Source organism: Podarcis liolepis, assembly GCF_965112155.1.
Source record: "Podarcis liolepis genome assembly, chromosome: 9".
Lineage (NCBI taxonomy): Eukaryota > Metazoa > Chordata > Lepidosauria > Squamata > Lacertidae > Podarcis > Podarcis liolepis.
The window spans coordinates 76,171,196-76,190,029 of record NC_139564.1 but is presented as its reverse complement, the minus strand read 5'-3'; the positions used below and the strand labels follow the sequence as shown (position 1 = coordinate 76,190,029).

At 44.9% G+C, this 18,834-nt stretch overlaps 1 protein-coding gene and 1 long non-coding RNA gene across 14 annotated transcripts in view; both read left to right on the top strand.

Annotated features, from left to right (window-relative positions):
• ABLIM2 (actin binding LIM protein family member 2) overlaps nt 1–18,834 on the top strand; it is a 62,661-nt gene that overhangs the window by 29,115 nt on the left and 14,712 nt on the right. For 3 of the 13 annotated variants that reach the window (XR_014516050.1, XR_014516051.1, XM_083460734.1), the window contains exons 10-14: nt 2,262–2,408; nt 3,516–3,636; nt 5,292–5,390; nt 13,432–13,533; nt 14,997–15,050. Coding sequence is in view for 1 of the 13 variants with exons in the window: in XM_083460734.1 (XP_083316860.1) it covers nt 2,262–2,408; nt 3,516–3,636; nt 5,292–5,390; nt 13,432–13,533; nt 14,997–15,050 (523 nt within the window). In the remaining 12 variants the exon portion in view is untranslated. The remainder of the gene's footprint in view (nt 1–2,261; nt 2,409–3,515; nt 3,637–5,291; nt 5,391–13,431; nt 13,534–14,996; nt 15,051–18,834) is intronic. The other 10 variants (XR_014516053.1, XR_014516057.1, XR_014516060.1 and 7 more) reach the window with 5 other exon arrangements.
• LOC310686748 lies at nt 7,443–12,187 on the top strand. Its single transcript, XR_014516087.1, has 2 exons — nt 7,443–7,550; nt 8,781–12,187. It is a non-coding gene; the product is annotated as an uncharacterized lncRNA (long non-coding RNA).

Genomic DNA, 18,834 nt, shown 5'->3' with positions numbered 1-18,834 from the left:
GAGCACCCGAAGAAACCCATATCATTCCAGAGGACCGCTGGGTGTGTGGGGCGACTTTGGTGGGGCAAAGGGAATTGGTAGAGGGTACGGTGCAGGATGCATACGCCCAGGGGAAACTCAGGGATCTCAGAGGGGAGGAAGACAAATCCGGTGGTTTTGAGGAGAGAAATGGGGCATTGTATTATAAGGGAGCGTTATATATACCTGAAGGGGAATTGAGGGAGAAGGTACTCAAGCAGCTGCACGATAGCCCCACAGCAGGGCACTTTGGGCAACACAAAACCATGTGGCTGGTTACCAGGGAATTTTGGTGGCCCAAGGTCAGGGAAGATGTGCGGGAGTATGTGAGAGGGTGTGAACAATGCCAAAGAGCCAAGGGGGAGAGGCAGGCGCCGGCTGGTTTATTAGAACCACTGCCCACACCTGAGAGACCGTGGGAAGCAGTGGCAATAGATTTCATGACTGATCTGCCAAGGTCTAGAGGGAAAACAGCCATCATGGTTGTAGTAGACCTGTTAACTAAAATGGCCCACTTCATAGCCTGCTCACATGCGGTTACAGCAGAAGAAACCGCCAAATTGTTTGTAGAGAATGTGTTTAGGTTGCATGGCGCCCCCTTGAGGGTGGTTTCAGACCGAGGGAAACAATTTACTTCCAGGTTCTGGAGGAAGCTCATGAGCTTACTGCATGTAGAGGTTAATTTCTCGACGGCCCGTCATCCTGAAACCAACGGGCAGGCGGAAAGAGCAAATGGGGTTCTCCAACAATATTTGAGGTGTTATGTTAATGACAGAGAGAATGATTGGGTGGAGAAGTTGGCGTTGGCAGAATTTGCCTACAACAATGCAGAGAACGTGTCCACGGGGATGAGCCCCTTTTTGGCTAATCACGGGTGCCATCCCAGAGCCTTCCCAGGGGGGGAGGGGGAGAACTGGAGCGTTCCAGCTGCAGAACAGTTCGTGGAAGAAATGGAAGCGATCCATCGCCAGCTTCAACTCAACTTAAACAGGGCTAAGGAGGAATATAAGAGGCAGGCAGACAAAAACAGAAGGGAAGGTGAAAGCATCAGGGTGGGGGACCAGGTGTGGCTGTCAACCCAAGGGTTGCCATTCAAAGGAGGTTGTAAGAAATTAAGACCCAAAAGGCTGGGTCCGTTTGAAGTCATACAGCAGGTCAATCCAGTGGCTTTCAGGCTCCGGTTACCAAACCACATGAAGCTGCACCCAGTTTTTCACAGGTCGTTGCTGTCACCGTATAGAGGAGACAGTGAGGGGAGGGTCACTAGGGGACCAGCAATGGAGGAGAAGGAACACAGCTACCATGTAGCGGAGATCCTCGATTCCAGGTGGAAGGGAGATCAAGTAGAGTATTTGGTAATGTGGGAAGGGGAACCGGAGTCGGAAAACACCTGGGTTAGGGCAGAGGATGTCAATGACGAGGTTTTAATAGAGACTTTTCATCAGAGGTTCCCACGTAAACCTCAGCCTGTAGCGAGGTTCCGAAGGGAATACTTTGCCACCACCGACGAGGAAGAGGAGTTGGAGGGGTTCCCAGATTCTGAAGAGGAGGAGGATTCAGCTGGCCAGGACGACGATCGATGGAGAGAATTGTTCGAGACGTCAGAAGATGAGGAAGATTCGTTTCGGGGTTTTAGCCCTTCACCTCCCAGGGGGGAGGAATTGGGAGGGGGTGAGGGGGGCCCTGGAGGGGAGGTGGATGTCAGGGAACTGCCATCAGAGCATCAGGTGGTGGAGGGACTCAGGCAGGATGAAAGAGACTCAACTGCTGAAGCAGGGACCAGCAGGGGGAGGAGTGGGTCTCTGAGGGAATGCGAGCAGGAGGGAGGGCTCAGGGAGGCTTCCAGCGAGAACAGTGGGGAGGTATCGGAGTCTCCCATAGGGAGACCCACACCTCGCAGGAAACTGTCACGCCGTGAGTCCAGGAGACGCGTTTCCGTTAAGGAACTTCTTTGCTGGAAACGCTTCCGCAGACAGCCACTGTCGGACTCTACTAGTGACTAGAGCAGACATGTCTGAGGAGCTCCGTCACACACGGAGGTTTGTGGGGTCGCACAAACTCTGAGGGAGCACGTTTTCACGCACAAGCAGCTAATCAAACCCTCACACAACTGAAGAGAAAATAAATGAAATTGTCCCCTTTGGAGTATCTCATAAGTTTCCTTACATTCTCAGTTTCAAACGTGTTGTGATACTTGTTTTCTAAACTGCCTCTTCACAGCTGTTTCCCCCTCTATTTCTTAGGCAAAACTTGGAGTTGAAATCCTTGATTACAGAGATTTGGCTGCTCTTCCTAAGGATAAAGCTATCTATAACATAGACCGTCCAGATATGATCTCCTATTCTCCATATATCAGCTATTCGACAGATGACAGACATAGTTACGGGGAGGTAATGTGTGTGTTGCTATATTTAAGCAAATATTGAGCCATTTTTGTGTGAAAGATTGTATACATGCATGTCATAGTTAAGAAGTATCCCTTGCTAAATTCCACTTCAAAATCTGTTACCAAGCCAAAATAAATTCATGTTTTTGTTACACACGTGATATGATATTGGTGGCTGTATAGAGGCAGCTCTTTTTGCTTTGTAGATTCTCTTCTGTCTTTCAGCATCTTTCATGTCATCCATGTATATTTGTCCCCCACATATGAAACAGTTGTCAGTGTGTGAAATAACACTTTTATAAAATACAAAGTTTGTCTTAAAACACTCTTCATTTCATTCCATCATATCTCATTCATTAGGAAAATAGAGTGGGTTGTTTTATAATCGTCACAAATTCCCAACACAAAGCCGCAGCAGACCTAGGATGTATGTTTATTCTGAGATACACACATCCCACATTTCCTCTAAGGAGCTTATGGTGACATGTGAGGTTGCACACCCACATCTCCCATCTAGGAATTTCACCAGCTCCAGGCCAGTTTTATTACATAAGCAACATTGATTTGTGGGGTGATGCCTTTGTTTGAATTGAAAGGACTTAAAAGATGAATGCAATGCAACGTAACTAATGTTTGGTGCTTCTGTGGGAGATGGGTGAGATTGCTGAACATTGCTTCTTGTATAAATAAGGGAGAACAATAAAATATGGGAGGAGGGACATAGAAAGGGCTTCACAAACTCAGCTGTTAAGTAAGAAAAACACACACAAAATGAGGGGATCATGAGAAAGCATAGAAAACCTCTTGGCTGCCTCCCACAGGCCGTGTGTAGCCATCCCTGTTTATATCAGTGCAATTAAAATGTTCTGTGAATTTATTTAAACTACTGCATTTTTTTCATCTAGGTACCAGGGTGGTAGAGATAGTGTGACAATAAAGTCTAGGTGGTTTGTTTTTTTTTAGCGTTGCTTTTGTGTCTTTGGAACTGAATAAGAAACATAATTGTGAAACCTGAAGTTTGGATGGCATGAGTGCAAAATGTGGTTGATTGTAAGCTTCTTGAATGTTGATGTTTTTTTCTGCCCTGATGAGTTCCCTCTCACATCCTTAGGGTGACCAAGATGACCGTTCTTTCAAGCAGTACAGGATATCCAGCCCTAGTTCTACTGGCTCACTTGGCTACGGCCGCAACACCCCAACCTCTCACTCTCCTCAGAATTACAGCAGACCAGGTAACTGACGGGCAGCTGTCCTTTACAGACTCTCATGGCTTTCCTGCTCACCTTTGACCTGTGGAAGAGGAGACAGTCTTCCTTTTTAGATGTACCTTGCACAGAAATAACTGCAATTTCAGGATCACTCTAAAATTTATTACAAGTTGTTTATATTTTGTCAAATACTGCCATCCTGAGAGCATTAAGCTCACACACTTCAAAATCCATGGGATGTAACCTTCATGCAGCCGTTGAAGAATGGCATCATTGGGCCTGCACACTCATGTGAGCAATGAGGGATTTATGGAAGTCTTCTAGAAGACTTCTAGAATATTAAGCAGCCCCCCTCCTTTGGTAGCAGCTCTCCCCAAAGAACATGTTCACTCCACATCCTCCTCCTACACAAAGTCAGTCCTCACTGGATTAAACACTCTGATTCAGGGTTCCACTACGAGAACTCCCAGGTGCACTATTATCCTTTCAGGGAAGCGGGAGAAGCGTAATGTTTTCAGTAGGATTTATTTGTCATCCAGAAGACAAGATAAATCCATCTCTAGCAATAATAATAAATATATTGATATGTCACTTGAAAGGACCAGGTAAAATATGTTGGGTAAGCACCACCAAGACCCTCTTACAATATACCCAATCCGGAAAAGATAATTTTTGAACTCTGGTCTCCAGAAATGAACCTAATACAGTGGTACCTCGGGTTACATACACTTCAGGTTACATACGCTTCAGGTTACAGATTCCACTAACCCAGAAATAGTGCTTCAGGTTAAGAACTTTGCTTCAGGATGAGAACAGAAATCGTTCTCCGGCGGCGCAGCGGGAGACCCCATTAGCTAAAGTGGTACTTCAGGTTAAGAACAGTTTCAGGTTAAGAACGGACCTCCGGAACGAATTAAGTACTTAACCTGAGGTACCACTGTACTCCAAATACAGTTGTGCCATTTCTATAGGAAAGAGAATGGTATTTTCCCTTCTGAGGCTTGGAAGCAAACTCCTGTTGAGACAAATTAAAGGTGCTTCCAGACATGGATGATTTAGCAGCCCCCAGTAGTCGCTGTTCTGCTTTTATCTGGAAGTGAAATAACAACTGTGGTTCCAGACTGTAGGCGGGTGGGCAGTCCCCCTTTCCCCAGCCCTAAATAAAAAACTGTGTGTTACAAGCAACACAAATTGTGTCATGTATAGATAGGTTTCAAAGTTACATACCTGGGTGTGGATGCTGAGTTGTCCACCTGGGAAATGGGTGATGCCTTGGCAGAGGAAGCCAAAGTACCACTTCAAGACTGTCCAGACCCACCCTCAACACCACTCCCATACGTAGGCAGAGCAACGGCTTAGCAGGGTAGGGGTGATTTTCCTCACACAACTCCTTCTGTAACACAGTCTGAACTGTGGCACGCTCTATAGGTTCATTGAAATGAATTCTCTACTTCCAAGTCTTAGAACAGAGTTTCCTGCTTCTCAAGAGATGTTGCGCTTCTGGCTTCACTGCTATTCCTCCTCAACTCATCCCAATCCATCCTAGTGCAAACAAACTTTTGCATTATTAGTATGACAGTTTTCCTAAATTGAAAAGGTGTCATTGCTGTGAGTGTTTTGTAGCTTTCAGTAAGCAAATGAAGGAGTTTGTTTTCATTTAACTTTCTGTTGCCCCCTAGCTGGTACTCAGACTCTTGGTACCAGTAGCTGCATCTCCCTGCCCCAACACACAAGCCTTACATCTACATTCAGACATCATTACATCCCTTTCTTCAAAGGTAAGGCCCAGGAATGCCATTTGTGACGTGGTTACTGTAGACATCTCCAAGTGTGTTTTGCTGTTGTGTTTGCATGTCTCTCTAATAGATAATTCTCTCTCTCTAACTTTTGTTGCTATTTCTTGCTATAAATCTTTTCTTCTGTGGGTACTGATTGATTACTGAAGGCAAAATTATTTAACTTCACAATATTACAGACATTTACAAACATGTTTATTTTTATTTTTTGTCAGATCAAATGTACAAAGCCCATGGAAATATGAATGGCTAAATCAAATATCTACCCAAAATTATTTTTCCCTACCTTTCTTTTAGACAGGTATCCAGTCTCCAACATTGCTGCCCTTCTTTCTAATTTCCAGTTCATTAGTTTATAACCTTAGGCCTTGCATCAGTTGGGTTTGATCTCCTGAGATGTGTACTGTGTATAAAATTGGGAACATCTTGCAATATTTCACAAAAGCCTTGATTGATTCTGTTTGTGTGTTTGTGTGTTTGTGTGTGTTTGTGTAGAGAGAGGGCAGGCAGGAAATATGTGCTGAGGAAATCTTTAGAATCCTTTTCTCCTGTGTATTACCTAAATAGTTAAAACATTGGAGGTGTTTAATAAAACATTATTTCTTCCACAAAATTGCTAATTTTATTGATAATATAAAATACAATGGGAAGCTTAAGAAGGCAACAATAAGTGAAGTGGCATAAGAAACAGGAAAGAAAATAGCTGTTTTTAGGAAAAAATGCTTCTCTCTTATCAATGTATGAAATTTGTACCATATTCCACTAATCAGTAGATAAAAGCAGCCTAACATGCTTGTCATACTCTTATATGCTGAATTTTTAAATATTGAGTGAAGACGAGTTTCTTTGTTGTGCATTAGAGCAGTACTATTATCTTGTGAGGTGAACCTAACCCTTCAGCTAAAAGTTGGTGAAGTTTCATTTTAAGGAATGTATTCCGTGGCCTTCTTGGCAACCTACCACAAATATTTGAGCCTCTTTCTTCTAGAAGCACACTCTTGTCAGTTTGGCACATTTTTCAGCGTAGACGACTTCATGAGACTCGAGGCTTTGTGCTGTTCTGCACGTCTGCACACAATGAATTTGTGGATGTTAACCTCTTACTGTCTTCGGGAAGTAGCAGTCCAAGTGGCAGACTCTAATTTCAAAGTAGTAATCCAAGTAAAACGAATAGGTTTGTTCAGCTCAAGGATGAGGAGGCTCATGCAGGCCTCATCTGGAGTGGCTTGAGTGATGCCACGAAGCTGGCTTCCCATGTGGGTCAGGGTGGTGGCAAGACCACGATGGCTGCTTCTGGCCACACCCCACATGCCCAATGCCCTCGTCTGCTGTTGCCTGACTGGAATGTGCCATTGAACTGTGATGGTGATGCCTCTTGCTTGCCTGGATGGAGAGATGTGTGTGTTGTGGAGAGATGTGGAAACCTCTGACTTTGCATGGCTGGAATGTAGCCTACTGTACAAAGGTAAGAGTAACATACACTACCCTTCTCCCTTTGCCTCTGGCCCTCACACTGGTTTGAAGGCCTTGCAGCGTTACCCGCAAAGGGGTACAGTTCTTAGGCCTAGGAGGGTTCCCGGTTCAACTGTTAAGTAACTGAACATGGACGGGGGAGGGGAGAGGGCAATTTTCCTGGGAACAAAACCACAAATACCCTCCAGCACTCAAAAGTTGCTGTATAGCAGGGGTCAGCAACCTAAGGCCCATGGGCCAGAAGCGGCCTGCGGAGGTCGTTTATTAAACCAGCGCAGCATGGCACAGAGACTCGCTTCTGCGGCGCCGAAAATCGCGTCTACGCGGACGCCAAAAATTGTGGGCACGCGCACAATCCAGCCCACGGAGGGATCTCTGCGAGACCAATCTGGCCCAGGCAAGATAAACCTTGCTGACCCCTGCTGTATAGGAATGGACTAAAGCAGATGCAGGAAGATTTCAGACAGGCACGTCCTACTCTAATTTTTAATTAAAGACTTAGGGTCCAACAAATGCCATCAGTCACAATTACCTAGGTTGTAGGTGACTGACAAGTACAAGATCAGATCCATCTCTGAGATGCTGCAGATAAGAGATCCTAAAATCTTCCCTCGAAATGATCCAAGATAGCTTCACAAAGACCTAGTCAAATAGTGCTGCTTTTCTCTAGTTTGCAACTACAGTGGTGCTTCGCAAGACGAAATTAATTCGTTCCACAAGTCTCTTCGTCTTGCGAGTTTTTCGTCTTGCGATGCACGGTTTCCCATAGGAATGCATTGCAAATCAATTAATGCGTTCCTATGGAAACCGCCTTCCCCCGACCTCTTCTGGCGGGCGGCATTTTAAAATCGCCCGGGACAGCGGAGGACTTCTCCGCTGTCCGGGGCGATTTAAAAGCCCCTGGGAAGGCAGGCAGGGGGGACAAAGACTTTTGCCCCCCGCCTGCCTTCAGAAGAGGTCCAGGACAGGCTTCGGACCTCTCCGCAAGCAGCGGGAGCGCTCCGCTGCTTGCGGAGAGTTGCCAGCGCGCCCAGGCTTCGCGGCCCCGCCGCCCGGCTTCGGGACATCGTTCCCATGCCAGGCGGCGGGGGGAGACTTTCCCGCCCCGCCACCCGGCATCGGGACATCATTCCCATGCCGGGCGGCGGGGGGAGACTTTCCCGCCCCGCCACCCGGCATCGGGACATCGTTCCCATGCCGGGCGGCGGGGGGAGACTTTCCCGCCCCGCCACCCGGCATCGGGACATCGTTCCCATGCCGGGCGGCGGGGGGAGACTTTCCCGCCCCGCCACCCGGCATCGGGACATCGTTCCCATGCCGGGCGGCGGGGGGAGACTTTCCCGCCCCGCCACCCGGCATCGGGACATCGTTCCCATGCCGGGCGGGGGGGAGACTTTCCCGCCCCGCCACCCGGCATCGGGACATCGTTCCCATGCCGGGCGGCGGGGGGAGACTTTCCCGCCCCGCCACCCGGCATCGGGACATCGTTCCCATGCCGGGCGGCGGGGGGAGACTTTCCCGCCCCGCCACCCGGCATCGGGACATCGTTCCCATGCCGGGCGGCGGGGGGAGACTTTCCCGCCCCGCCACCCGGCATCGGGACATCGTTCCCATGCCGGGCGGCGGGGGGAGACTTTCCCGCCCCGCCGCCCGGCATCGGGACGATGCCCCGATGCCGGGCGGCTAGGGGAGGCTTTCCGTTCTGATGCCGGACTTTCCCGCCTCGCCGCCCGGCATCGGGGCATCCTTCCGCGCTTCCCCGCTGTCCGGGAGATTTCCCTATGGGCTGTCGTCTTGCGAAGCAAGCCCATAGGGAAATTCGTCTTGCGAAGCGCCTCCAAAACGGAAAACCCTTTCGTCTAGCGGGTTTTCCGTCTTGCGAGGCGTTCGTCTTGCGAGGTACCACTGTAATTGCTGACCGAGATATGGTGGCAAAGGCATGCTACCTCCACCCAAAGAGAAATATAGAAGTTTCTTGTTCATGGGCAGAGAATCAGCACTACCATTACACCCAGATAGCAAAAGGAATAAAGACACCTAGCTTTGTGCTGTTGAAAGTATTTCTGGACTGCCCATCAATATAATTCCCCAGGACAGTTTCTGAAAACAATTGTAGGTTTAAATGTGGAGCATTTCTCCAGCACCCAAAGGAAAGCTCTCCCCCCCCCTTTAGTTTTTAGCAAATCCCTCTTGTGAGCTTGAGTGAGGACCAGGAATGCAAAAATAGGGTCACCCTTCCCTCTCATTTGTCTGTGGGGGTACTATTGTGGAAAGACCAAAGGGCAGTACAAAATACATTTATTCAGGTCTGGCCTTTCATTGGCCTCTTGCTCATTACATTAAGCTGAAGAGGGGGTGGGAATCTAATTTGAATGTAGTATAATTGATGTGATGAATATTCATACTTCATCTCATATACACAAATAGGAAACAAGGGGGAGTCAGTGCTGTGGTTTATGCATGCCAGGGATTTGAGAAGAAGTTTGTGTTCATGCGCACACATGCGGTCATGCTTCAGTGTCTCATTGTAGCATCACACCAAGAAACAGAATCAGGATGCAAAGTTGCAGCTGTGCAGCTAAGGCCTGGCCCAACTTTGAGATCTGTGGGTCGCAGTAAATGGATGCCATTACATGCCACAGGAAAAGTGGGGCAATATCCGACTTTCAAATGACACAAGTCACCAGAGGATGAAGGTGCTATATTCTCCTACCCAGAGCCACATCCTTCCCATTCATCACCATGGCAGGTCTTTGAAAGTGAGGGACATGGGGAACAAAGTGACCAGATTGGGACATTCATGGGAGAGTGAATGAACATGACCATTCCACCCAAGGGCACATTTAGTTCCCACCTCACAGGTGCCCCTGCACTGCACTCTCACATAAGACAGTGGCTACCACCCCCTACTGGCTGTAAAATTTCTGCCTTTGAAATTGCGTCCTGGTGGGTAAAGCTAAATCAGTAGAAAAGATAACACACACAAAATTGCAACTGAAACAGTTTATTGAAGCACAATCCACACAGCAACAGCAGAGAAATAGAAAACAAAGCAAATAGATCCCCAGAAGGTCAATGCAGATGTCCAGTGCTAGGACTGTGGGTAAAGAAATAATAAAACAAATGAAGGGAAAAAAGAATTGGATGGAAATATTACAGAAAATATGCCCCACAAAGAAATAAACACTAATAAAGCCTAGCCCTTTTGCATCTATCATCCTAAACATCCTGCAGCACTCCTACTTAACTACAGGCCTATTCCCTCTTACCTTTTGCTCTGCTCTTGCAGGTCTGCCCTTTCAATGTTCCATGCCAAAGCGGTTTTGTTTTTTGTTTTTGCCCTGAGCTTTCCCCACAAAAATCTGCTCTGTAAAGTTGAATTTGAGTTTGCTGCAGACAGAACTTTAAAGAGTGTTTTTTTGCTGGGAAAACTCTGGAGCAAAAAAGGGACCCTCGGACATGGAGCTTTAAATCGCATACCATGCCTAGAAAGAGTGGAGGAAAGGTAAATGTGAGTAAATGAGTGAGTAAACTCACTCATCCCAATCATTCTGAGTTACATCATATTCAAGCATCCTAAGATGTTTATAGCTATCAGTGTCCATAGCAACCAGAAAAGGGAGTTAGGGAGGGAGGGCAAGGAGAGACATAAAGAAACAGAGAATGAAAGCTAATATAGAAGACTTTATCTCTACTTTCTCCTGGGCTTTTTATACGAGGTGGGGCCAGATCTTCCTACATTGCTTAGAGGTGGATGTAGAACTTTTAACTCTCTACATTTTAAGGAGAGTTAGTTAGTTAGTTAGTTAGTTAGTTAGTTAGTTAGTTATTCAGTTGCTCCAAAATTAAAGGAACACAGTAGCTACCTAAATTTATATATTTACTTGTGAACTGGTATGCAGAACCCTTTAAGAAACCCTTTGTATATCACCTGCATCTGCCTTGAAATACCTAACTCTTGACACACAATGAATTCCCTATGGGTAGACGCAGAAGGGCTTCAGGAGTTTGTGTGAACTTAGAAAGTTTCCTAATGCATGCTCAACACTCTGCTGCAGCTGCACATTGCACAGTACTGGTGGCAGGTTCTCTGTCTCTCGCTTTTCCTAGTAAAGCATCCATTTATTTATAAAAGTGAGGTATTAGCATATTACCGTATGTTCATTTGTGTTTTAAGTGGCATCAAATTGGCATAAGGAAGAACTTAAACTCCAAAATAAATGAGATGAAATCTCGTCCCTATGCAAAGGATGGAGAAAGCAGAAGCAAATTTTACAAGCTTCCTCCCTACTCTGCCCTTCAGCCATAGAAGTAAAATTGACCCAAGGCTGATTTTCCTATCTTATAGATACAATTCATGTTCATTGGAAGAGTGGCGGGTCCCCTGGCCAAAGCGGAAATTTGATAAATTTGACAGGCTTGATATCTAGAAAGAGGTGCATCTCTTTATAAACTCACTGACCTACACTGCAGCCTTTGCCAACTTGGTGCCCAGATGTTTTGGACCACAGCTCCCATTGCCCTCCTCCCACATGGACATGCTGCTTGGGGCTGATGGGAATTGCAGTCCGAAACATCTGGAGGGCACCGGGTTGTGGAAGACTGTCACAGTGGCTCTGAGCCAACAGAGAGTACGCACAGAGGCCAGTGCTCTGTGAATGCCCTCAAAAAAGGAAACTGAAAGCAGCTCCTTGATGGAGAATGCCATAAAAAATGCCACTGATAATTGGTTTATGTTATAAGATGATTTGAAGGAAAAGAGGAAATGAATGTATACATACTAAATAATACATTTTACATCATAATACCTGGAATATGGCATTATATATCCATGACTTGATAATACAACACACACGTAAAATAGTATGGAGATCAGAGGCTCGAGAGGGGATTATAGGGGAGACAAAGTAGAATTTATGACCAGTTACATCAGCAAAGCTATATTCCCACACTCTGAAGATTTGCTTTAGCGAATCTAGCCTGTAGCTCTGTGTGTCATGAGACTTTCTGTGAACTGGATTTCCCATACTGAAAGCAGTTCCCCCAAAAGCTGTGACATAAGAAAATTCCAGTTTTGTAAATAAAGTTGTTGGGGTGTAGCTGTTAATTACATTGTTTCCAAAACTGTAATATTGTACTATTCTATGAAAAAGCAGTTAATTAACTGCAAGGAGATGGAGGGACAATATGTGGAAATGAGACAATTTTTGATATATTCACACGTGTCTGTTTACTTCAGGTTCAAAGAATTCAAAACAAATGTCACAAGAGAGGCCTTTCAATCTGAACCATTAAAAAGAGAAAAATATCATGTCCGGTGCCAGGAATAAAGCAATATCAAAATGCAGACAAAATATTTTGCAGAGAATAAACTGTTTCAGTTAAGATGGTGTTAATAAAATTTACTTTAAAAATGCATTCCTTTTTTACATAATAAACAGGAAGGAATTTGTAACAAACCTAAGAAGCGTACATGTCACAAATCTAAGGTGACTATGGCTAAAACTGAAAATAAAAAGTAAAGCGAAAACATAGGAGGGAAAGCGAAATCCATATAAAATAATCCTAGGTAAGTAGGAAGCCCCTATAAAACTACCTGTCATACATAAATTTTTAAAGGTGGGTGGGGCCAGGATTTAGGGGTGGGGGCTAGAAAAAAGAGAGGTAAGAGAGAAAAGCTGGAAGCTCATCGAAAAAGATGAAGGCTTAATATAATGGGAGCTAATCATTCAGTCTATAGTACTCTCAGGGTTTTACACGAAGGTTTAAACTTGTCCAGTTATTTCTTAATTTATCTTCCTTCTTACTCTAATAAGCACTGATAGCTTTGCCTCCTGCATGCATTGCCTACCAGCTTCAGTAAATGCTTCATTGATGCTTTGTGAATTTGCTCTGCAGCTCAGTAAGGAGTTTCTTCATCTCAGCAATTATGCTGCATCTTTAACTGGATCAAGTGGGCGGTGGGTTCAGAGCAGGGATAAGAAACTGATCTAGAATCCAGTGAAAACTCAGGTCAGACGAAAGTGTGGACAAGCCCTTACTTCCAAGATGTTTGACCCAGACTACCTCCTTCTTTGAGAGTTTAGGGAGCCACCACTAGTTTGAATAGTTGTCACTCAGGCAGCTTCACACATTCGTGGGGGCTGATATGGTCCACCCCAGTAGGTTTTGGGAGAGGATGCAACTCTGATGATAAGATCTGTATGTGGTGCAAATGATGTTGGGCTAAACTTTTAGTGAAGCCATTTCCTACCCTTCTGCATAGCACAGTTGTTAACAAGTACAAAATCTTAAATACTTTCCTATATAGGTTTTACGATTGTGAGCCATAGTGCAGTGTTACAGATACTTACAGAATCAGAAGCTGCTGGGATGTTTGAAATAATCTGGGGCTTCCTAAGCCATTGTTGGTTGTTTTTTTTTTAAGAAAATGTTGGATTAAGAAGTCATTTGAAAAAGCTTTTCTTTTATGCTTGAATTTATCTCTATTTTGCTTGCCATTTTTTTGTTTTATATGCTTTTTGTTTTTGTTTTGCTCTTCCTCTTGGAGGCAGTGAAAGTGGTCGAAGCACTCCAAGCTTATCCATGTGCTCAGACAGCAAATCTTCATCATCGCTATATCAGCAAGCACCTAGACATTTCCATGTCCCAGGTAGGCATTCATTGCTTTGTCTTAATCTTTAATTGCCATCATCTGTAATGCTTGCGTGTATAAACAATAGACAAACAAATTTATTTTTATATAAACCAAAAATATTTTAATGCTACACTTAATTTCATTTTATGCCTAATATACAAATCTTAACATCCATCTATTAACAACAGTTTTCTAGGCCATCAAATTAAGAGCCAAACTGGAATCTTTTCCTTTGCTATCCAAGCCATCTTTTCCTTTGCTTGCAAGCATCTGGAATCCACTTTTTATTGGGGCAGCAGCACTGGGATGCCTTTTCTTACCACGCAGTTTCCCTGATTTAAGTCACACTCGCTTTGCTTCCTACAAAGAACAAAGTGAAAAGAATTTTGGGAGATCTCTGGTTGGGAGAACTCAAATAATTTCTAGTTTGGCCTTTAATACTTCAAACTGGGCCTGACATGGCAACTTTTAAACACAGAAAACAATCAGATCTCATGCAACGCATCTAGTTTGGCCCCAAGCCCTATTCAGGCCTTATACTTGTGTGTAAAACCATCACATGAGCAGAGAGGGAGCTGCGTTGACTAATCCGTCTCATGATATACGCACAAGAGTAGCTTCTCCCTCTCACATCCTCACATATAGCATGAACATCAGCTGGGAGGCATCTGGAACCCTGAGTCACTTAGGACTCTGGCAAACTTTTTTTTAAAGGACTTAAAGCTACTGCAAAAAAAAGTTTGGGAAAAATTGATCAGAGCTGGTAATTTACCGTATATGTTAATTCTGGCTGGCTGAACTGGATACCATAAAGATAGCTAAATCTTTTAAATTCTCTTAAAGAAATGAGTAACAAAAGTATATCAGATGACATGTCTCCCAGATATTTACATTGCATTGTGTATACTTTCCATACAATCTGGAAGTCTGAACAATCCAGACAGAAGCTTTCGTGTGATACCTCCCTGCAGATATTCATGTTGTATGCACGGTCTGTATGACGTTGGGGGTGAGTCTGTTCACATCTTGGTTTTACATTTGAGTTTTAAGAGCTGAACAAGCCTTTAGCCGCATTAGGAATATGGGAACATTTCAGCCACATTTTTTAAAAATGCATTTTATCATAAAAAGAAATATGAAAGAATTGAGCATTCATTGCTCAGCCATCTTAAGTACACTGCAGAAAGGTCGCACGTATAAATAAATATGTTGCTGAGTTGATTCCTAACTTTTTGCTCCATGGTCAGGAAATCTGTATACACAGGGAGTCCTTAGAGGCGTGCAAATCTCCTTCCATGAACACAGCAACAAGTTAGGAACCAAGCCAATGCTAATGTCTCATTTATTTATATGCTCAAAATTAAGCAATGCATTACTCGATATCTGGGGTGGTGGTGGAGGTATTTGATAAAGAGGAAGCATATTTCAACCGCTTGCTTACTGTCTGGGTCTTCTTCTTTTTCTTTCCTTCTTCTCAGACACTGGAATAAAAGATAACATCTATAGGAAACCCCCTATCTACAGACAGCATGGTACAGTCTGCTTTTCTCTGCTGCCGTGTGGTCTAGCCAGGTCCTTTTCCCTCCTTATGCATGTTTACCTCTGAGTGTGTGCCACCGCTCTCTGCTCATTTGTTCCTATCACTATTCCGGTTGCATGAATGTTTGTCCAGGCAGACGGGATCTTATTTCTTTGTTACTGGGCAATCTTGGACACTGGTGCTGGTCTCCCAAAGATCCATCACTATTGTGTCCTATGCCTCCAAGGGTGGTTTTGTTTGTTTGTTTGTGCTTTTTGCAAAACAGTACAGTACATTGTTAGTGGGATTCACCTGGATCGTTGGCTTATATTTCCCTCTTTTCTCTTAACAGTGCCTGCTGTAAAATATTTTACAGTCATGGCACCGTAAATTGCCTTTTAATTCCTGTATGAGGTATCCTGTTTCTGCTGCCAATTCTTAGCAATTTTCCGCTACAGAATGCAGTTTAGGGTTTGCCTGGAAACATCTTCAAACATCTTCCTGACAGTAAGAGCTGTTCGACAGTGGAATTTGCTGCCAAGGAGTGTAGTGGAGTCTCCTTCTTTGGAGGTCTTTAAGCAGAGGCTTGACAACCATATGTCAGGAGTGCTCTGATGGTGTTTCCTGCTTGGCAGGGGGTTGGACTCGATGGCCCTTGTGGTCTCTTCCAACTCTATGATTCTATGATTCTATGATCTTAATGGGGATTAAAGTGTAAAAAAATAAATAAATCATGTGGCACGCATGAGGAAGTGAAAAGAATTGGGGAAATGACTGTCAACAAATGCTGCTGTTGACAAAACCGTCGAGAGGCTGAAACAAGGTGACAAGGAAAGTGTCAGGGTCAGGCCAGGTCAGATCCACTTCAGTAGCTCTTTTGCAGATGCTAATGCTCAAAGAAATGAATGTGTGCTGGCAGGGAAGGTACATATATAGGTTTGTTTCAGATACTGGGACAAATGAGCCTAGGCCAAAGGCAGAGCTGGCTGCCATGCTGCTCACCACTCCCCCTGCCTTTGCATCTGAAACAGGGTGATGTTGTTCTCCAGCTCTGGGTCCTGGAAGTCAGTTGTTAGAGGTAAGGCTGTGAGCTGAAATCGTGACAAGGCAGCATTATGGAAGCATTATGGAGAGGTGCTAGCAAGCAACTTGCTCTGGCCGGGGTTGAAAGTGAATGGAGGCCTCTTAAGCATCTCTCCTCCAGCCTGCCTCTTCTAGGCTTTGCTGCCCTGTGGAGAACTAGGCCAGGCCTCTGGTCTGAAGATGGGCACTTCCCCTATGCTCCTTGTGCTTTCTTCCTGGTGCATTTCCTGTGCTCTTGGGGTTGGTTGGTTCGTAGCGTGGGAGGCACTCGGATCCTCTGGCCCATGAAAGCACCATGAGGGAACCGATGCTGCCTTTGATCGCCACTTAGGAACCTGGCATAGCCGGTGAGACCATAGCCTCCAACTTAAGTATCCTGATCACTGCTGGAAGCTGGGTTCATTATATGGCCAATTCAGAGACAAATGCCACGCCACTGGTCCCAGCCATGCGTAGAAAGAGATGGTGTCACACGGGGTTTTGGATAACTTCCTCAGGCAGGCCTCTCAGTCAGGTCAAGTCCTTCTCCAAGCCCTGGAGCCCCTAATAGGAAGGTGATGAAAGGATGTTTTTGTTGTTCCTGTGCCTCAGGACAACCCGCTGTTTTTGTGGATCTCGTGAAGCTGTAACGGGTCTTGTGGAGCTAACTGGTAACTTTGACCAGGAAAGATGCACATCAGATTATTCCAAAATCAATCATGCACAGGAAGGGGGAGCATGTCTCAGGTACATATGAAGAGACATATAGTGCAAAAGATAACAATGTATTATCTTTCAATGGATTAGTGGCTTGGAACCATCAGATTTGTAAAGACAGAGATGTCAGCAGCATTTCTAACTAAAGTAGAAAAATATTGGTGGAGCTCCAGTGAATATTTAGTCTCTCTACCAAAATGCAAGTTCATTGTAGTTATGAGGCAAACATCAAAATGCATTAATCAGTTGTTGAATTCTGCATTATTCACCACCTTTTCCGCATGCTAGATTTTTGCCTTGTGTGACACAGATAAATCTTGCATATAAGCCACACATCCCAGTGAGGTCACTCACTGTTTGCTTCCTCCCCATTTTCTTCTTAGCCTGTCCTTACCTAATAATGTGGTATTCTGAAGATTCACATTGGTGACCTATCTGTCAGGATTCGTAGAGATACAAGGCGGGTGTATTGTGCTAAGAGAATAAAAGTCTGTGCTTCTGTTCATTTATCTGAAAACCTATAAATACTAGAGAAAGCTAATTACATGATATTTGCCCTGTGGTTTATGGAGCATTCGGGGATGGTTAGTCCCTCTGGTGTAGGGACATGTCATGCTCCACCTTTGGTCCCCACCCTGCACTCAGCTCTCACCTGAGGCTCCTAGGAGCTGTCAGCATGTGACAGCAGCTGCACCCTGAGAAAGGGCTTCAACTGGTCAGCTAAACCAGATGGGGGAGCTGATGGGTCTCCAACCCTTGGTGAGTTAGGGAGTTCCCCTGCAGGTGAAGACAGGCTCTAGCAGATAGAGCAGACAAGACCAAGAGGGGGTCCAACAGTCAAGAAGGCGGCTTCTGCTCATACTGTAAAAGGAAGTGAGGAGCAGATGGAGCAGGTAGCCCATCTAGGAAAAGGAAAACTCTGCAAAAGCTCTGCTGCTTTGTGGGAAAAGGCTAAGGAGCAAACCCTACACAAATCTGAGTGGAGTCCCTAGGACAGTTGGATGGCACATTGTATGCCTCCTTCCGGCAACTCCTGCAGCCAACCTGTTTCCAAACACATTGCTTTCCTTTCCCCCCTGCGAGGCAGAGAGGGGAGTCTTGTGATCTGGGCAGCCCAGGACTTCCATACACTTTTCTCAGGCTTGTATGCTGGGGAGCTCACATCAATCGAGTGTTTTGACTTCACCCCCAGAGACGCACTTCATTGTCTCTCAGGACAGACGAATGCCAACAAGGCTTTATTGTTGGAGACATAAAAGTGTTTATATATTTTGCTATAGCACACAATAAATTACTGTAAGGAGGTTAGTGTGATCTAAATATTAATCCCAAGTGGCTGAAAGACATAGGGAAGGAGATAGGGTGGATTCAAAGCATTTGCTAAACCTCTGGAAAATGAAGAAAGCTTTTAAAAATGAGGGAAGTGAAGACACATTATTTATTTTAGAGTTGGTGGCTTGGATCCAGGCTTAATCATGCTTCAACAAGTAAACCCCTTGAAATTAATGACTAGCTTAGATCCCTTTGATTTCAGTGGGTTTACTCTAAGCATTATTAAGTCTGAAACCAACCCTGCATTTCTGTAACACAGAACAAGAGCGGTTCAGCCCCCCAATGCATCAAATGGTGACAGTTACCACAAGAAACAGTTAATCAGTTGTGGGAATTTGTTCTTTACTGTTAGCTGAATGAACTGGATGCCCTCAAGATGGCTAAATCATGCATTGTCATAAAAGGATAAGAGTCCATTGCAGTATGTTTATGAAACTGGATTAGATGACATGTTTCAAGACATTTTCATTGCATTGCATCTGCTTTTGAGTATTCCAGTTATTGTGAGCATAGTCTTCCAAAGTTGTGGTTATGACATGCCGTCAGTTTTGAATCAACCCAGATCATGTCAACAGAGAAGGATGTTGCTGGTGAATTAGAGCTCAGGTAAACATGGCATGATCAGTATCTCCTCCTGTTACTTCAAAGCAGCCATGGTGGAAATCGAGGGGTGGGACCTGCTAATT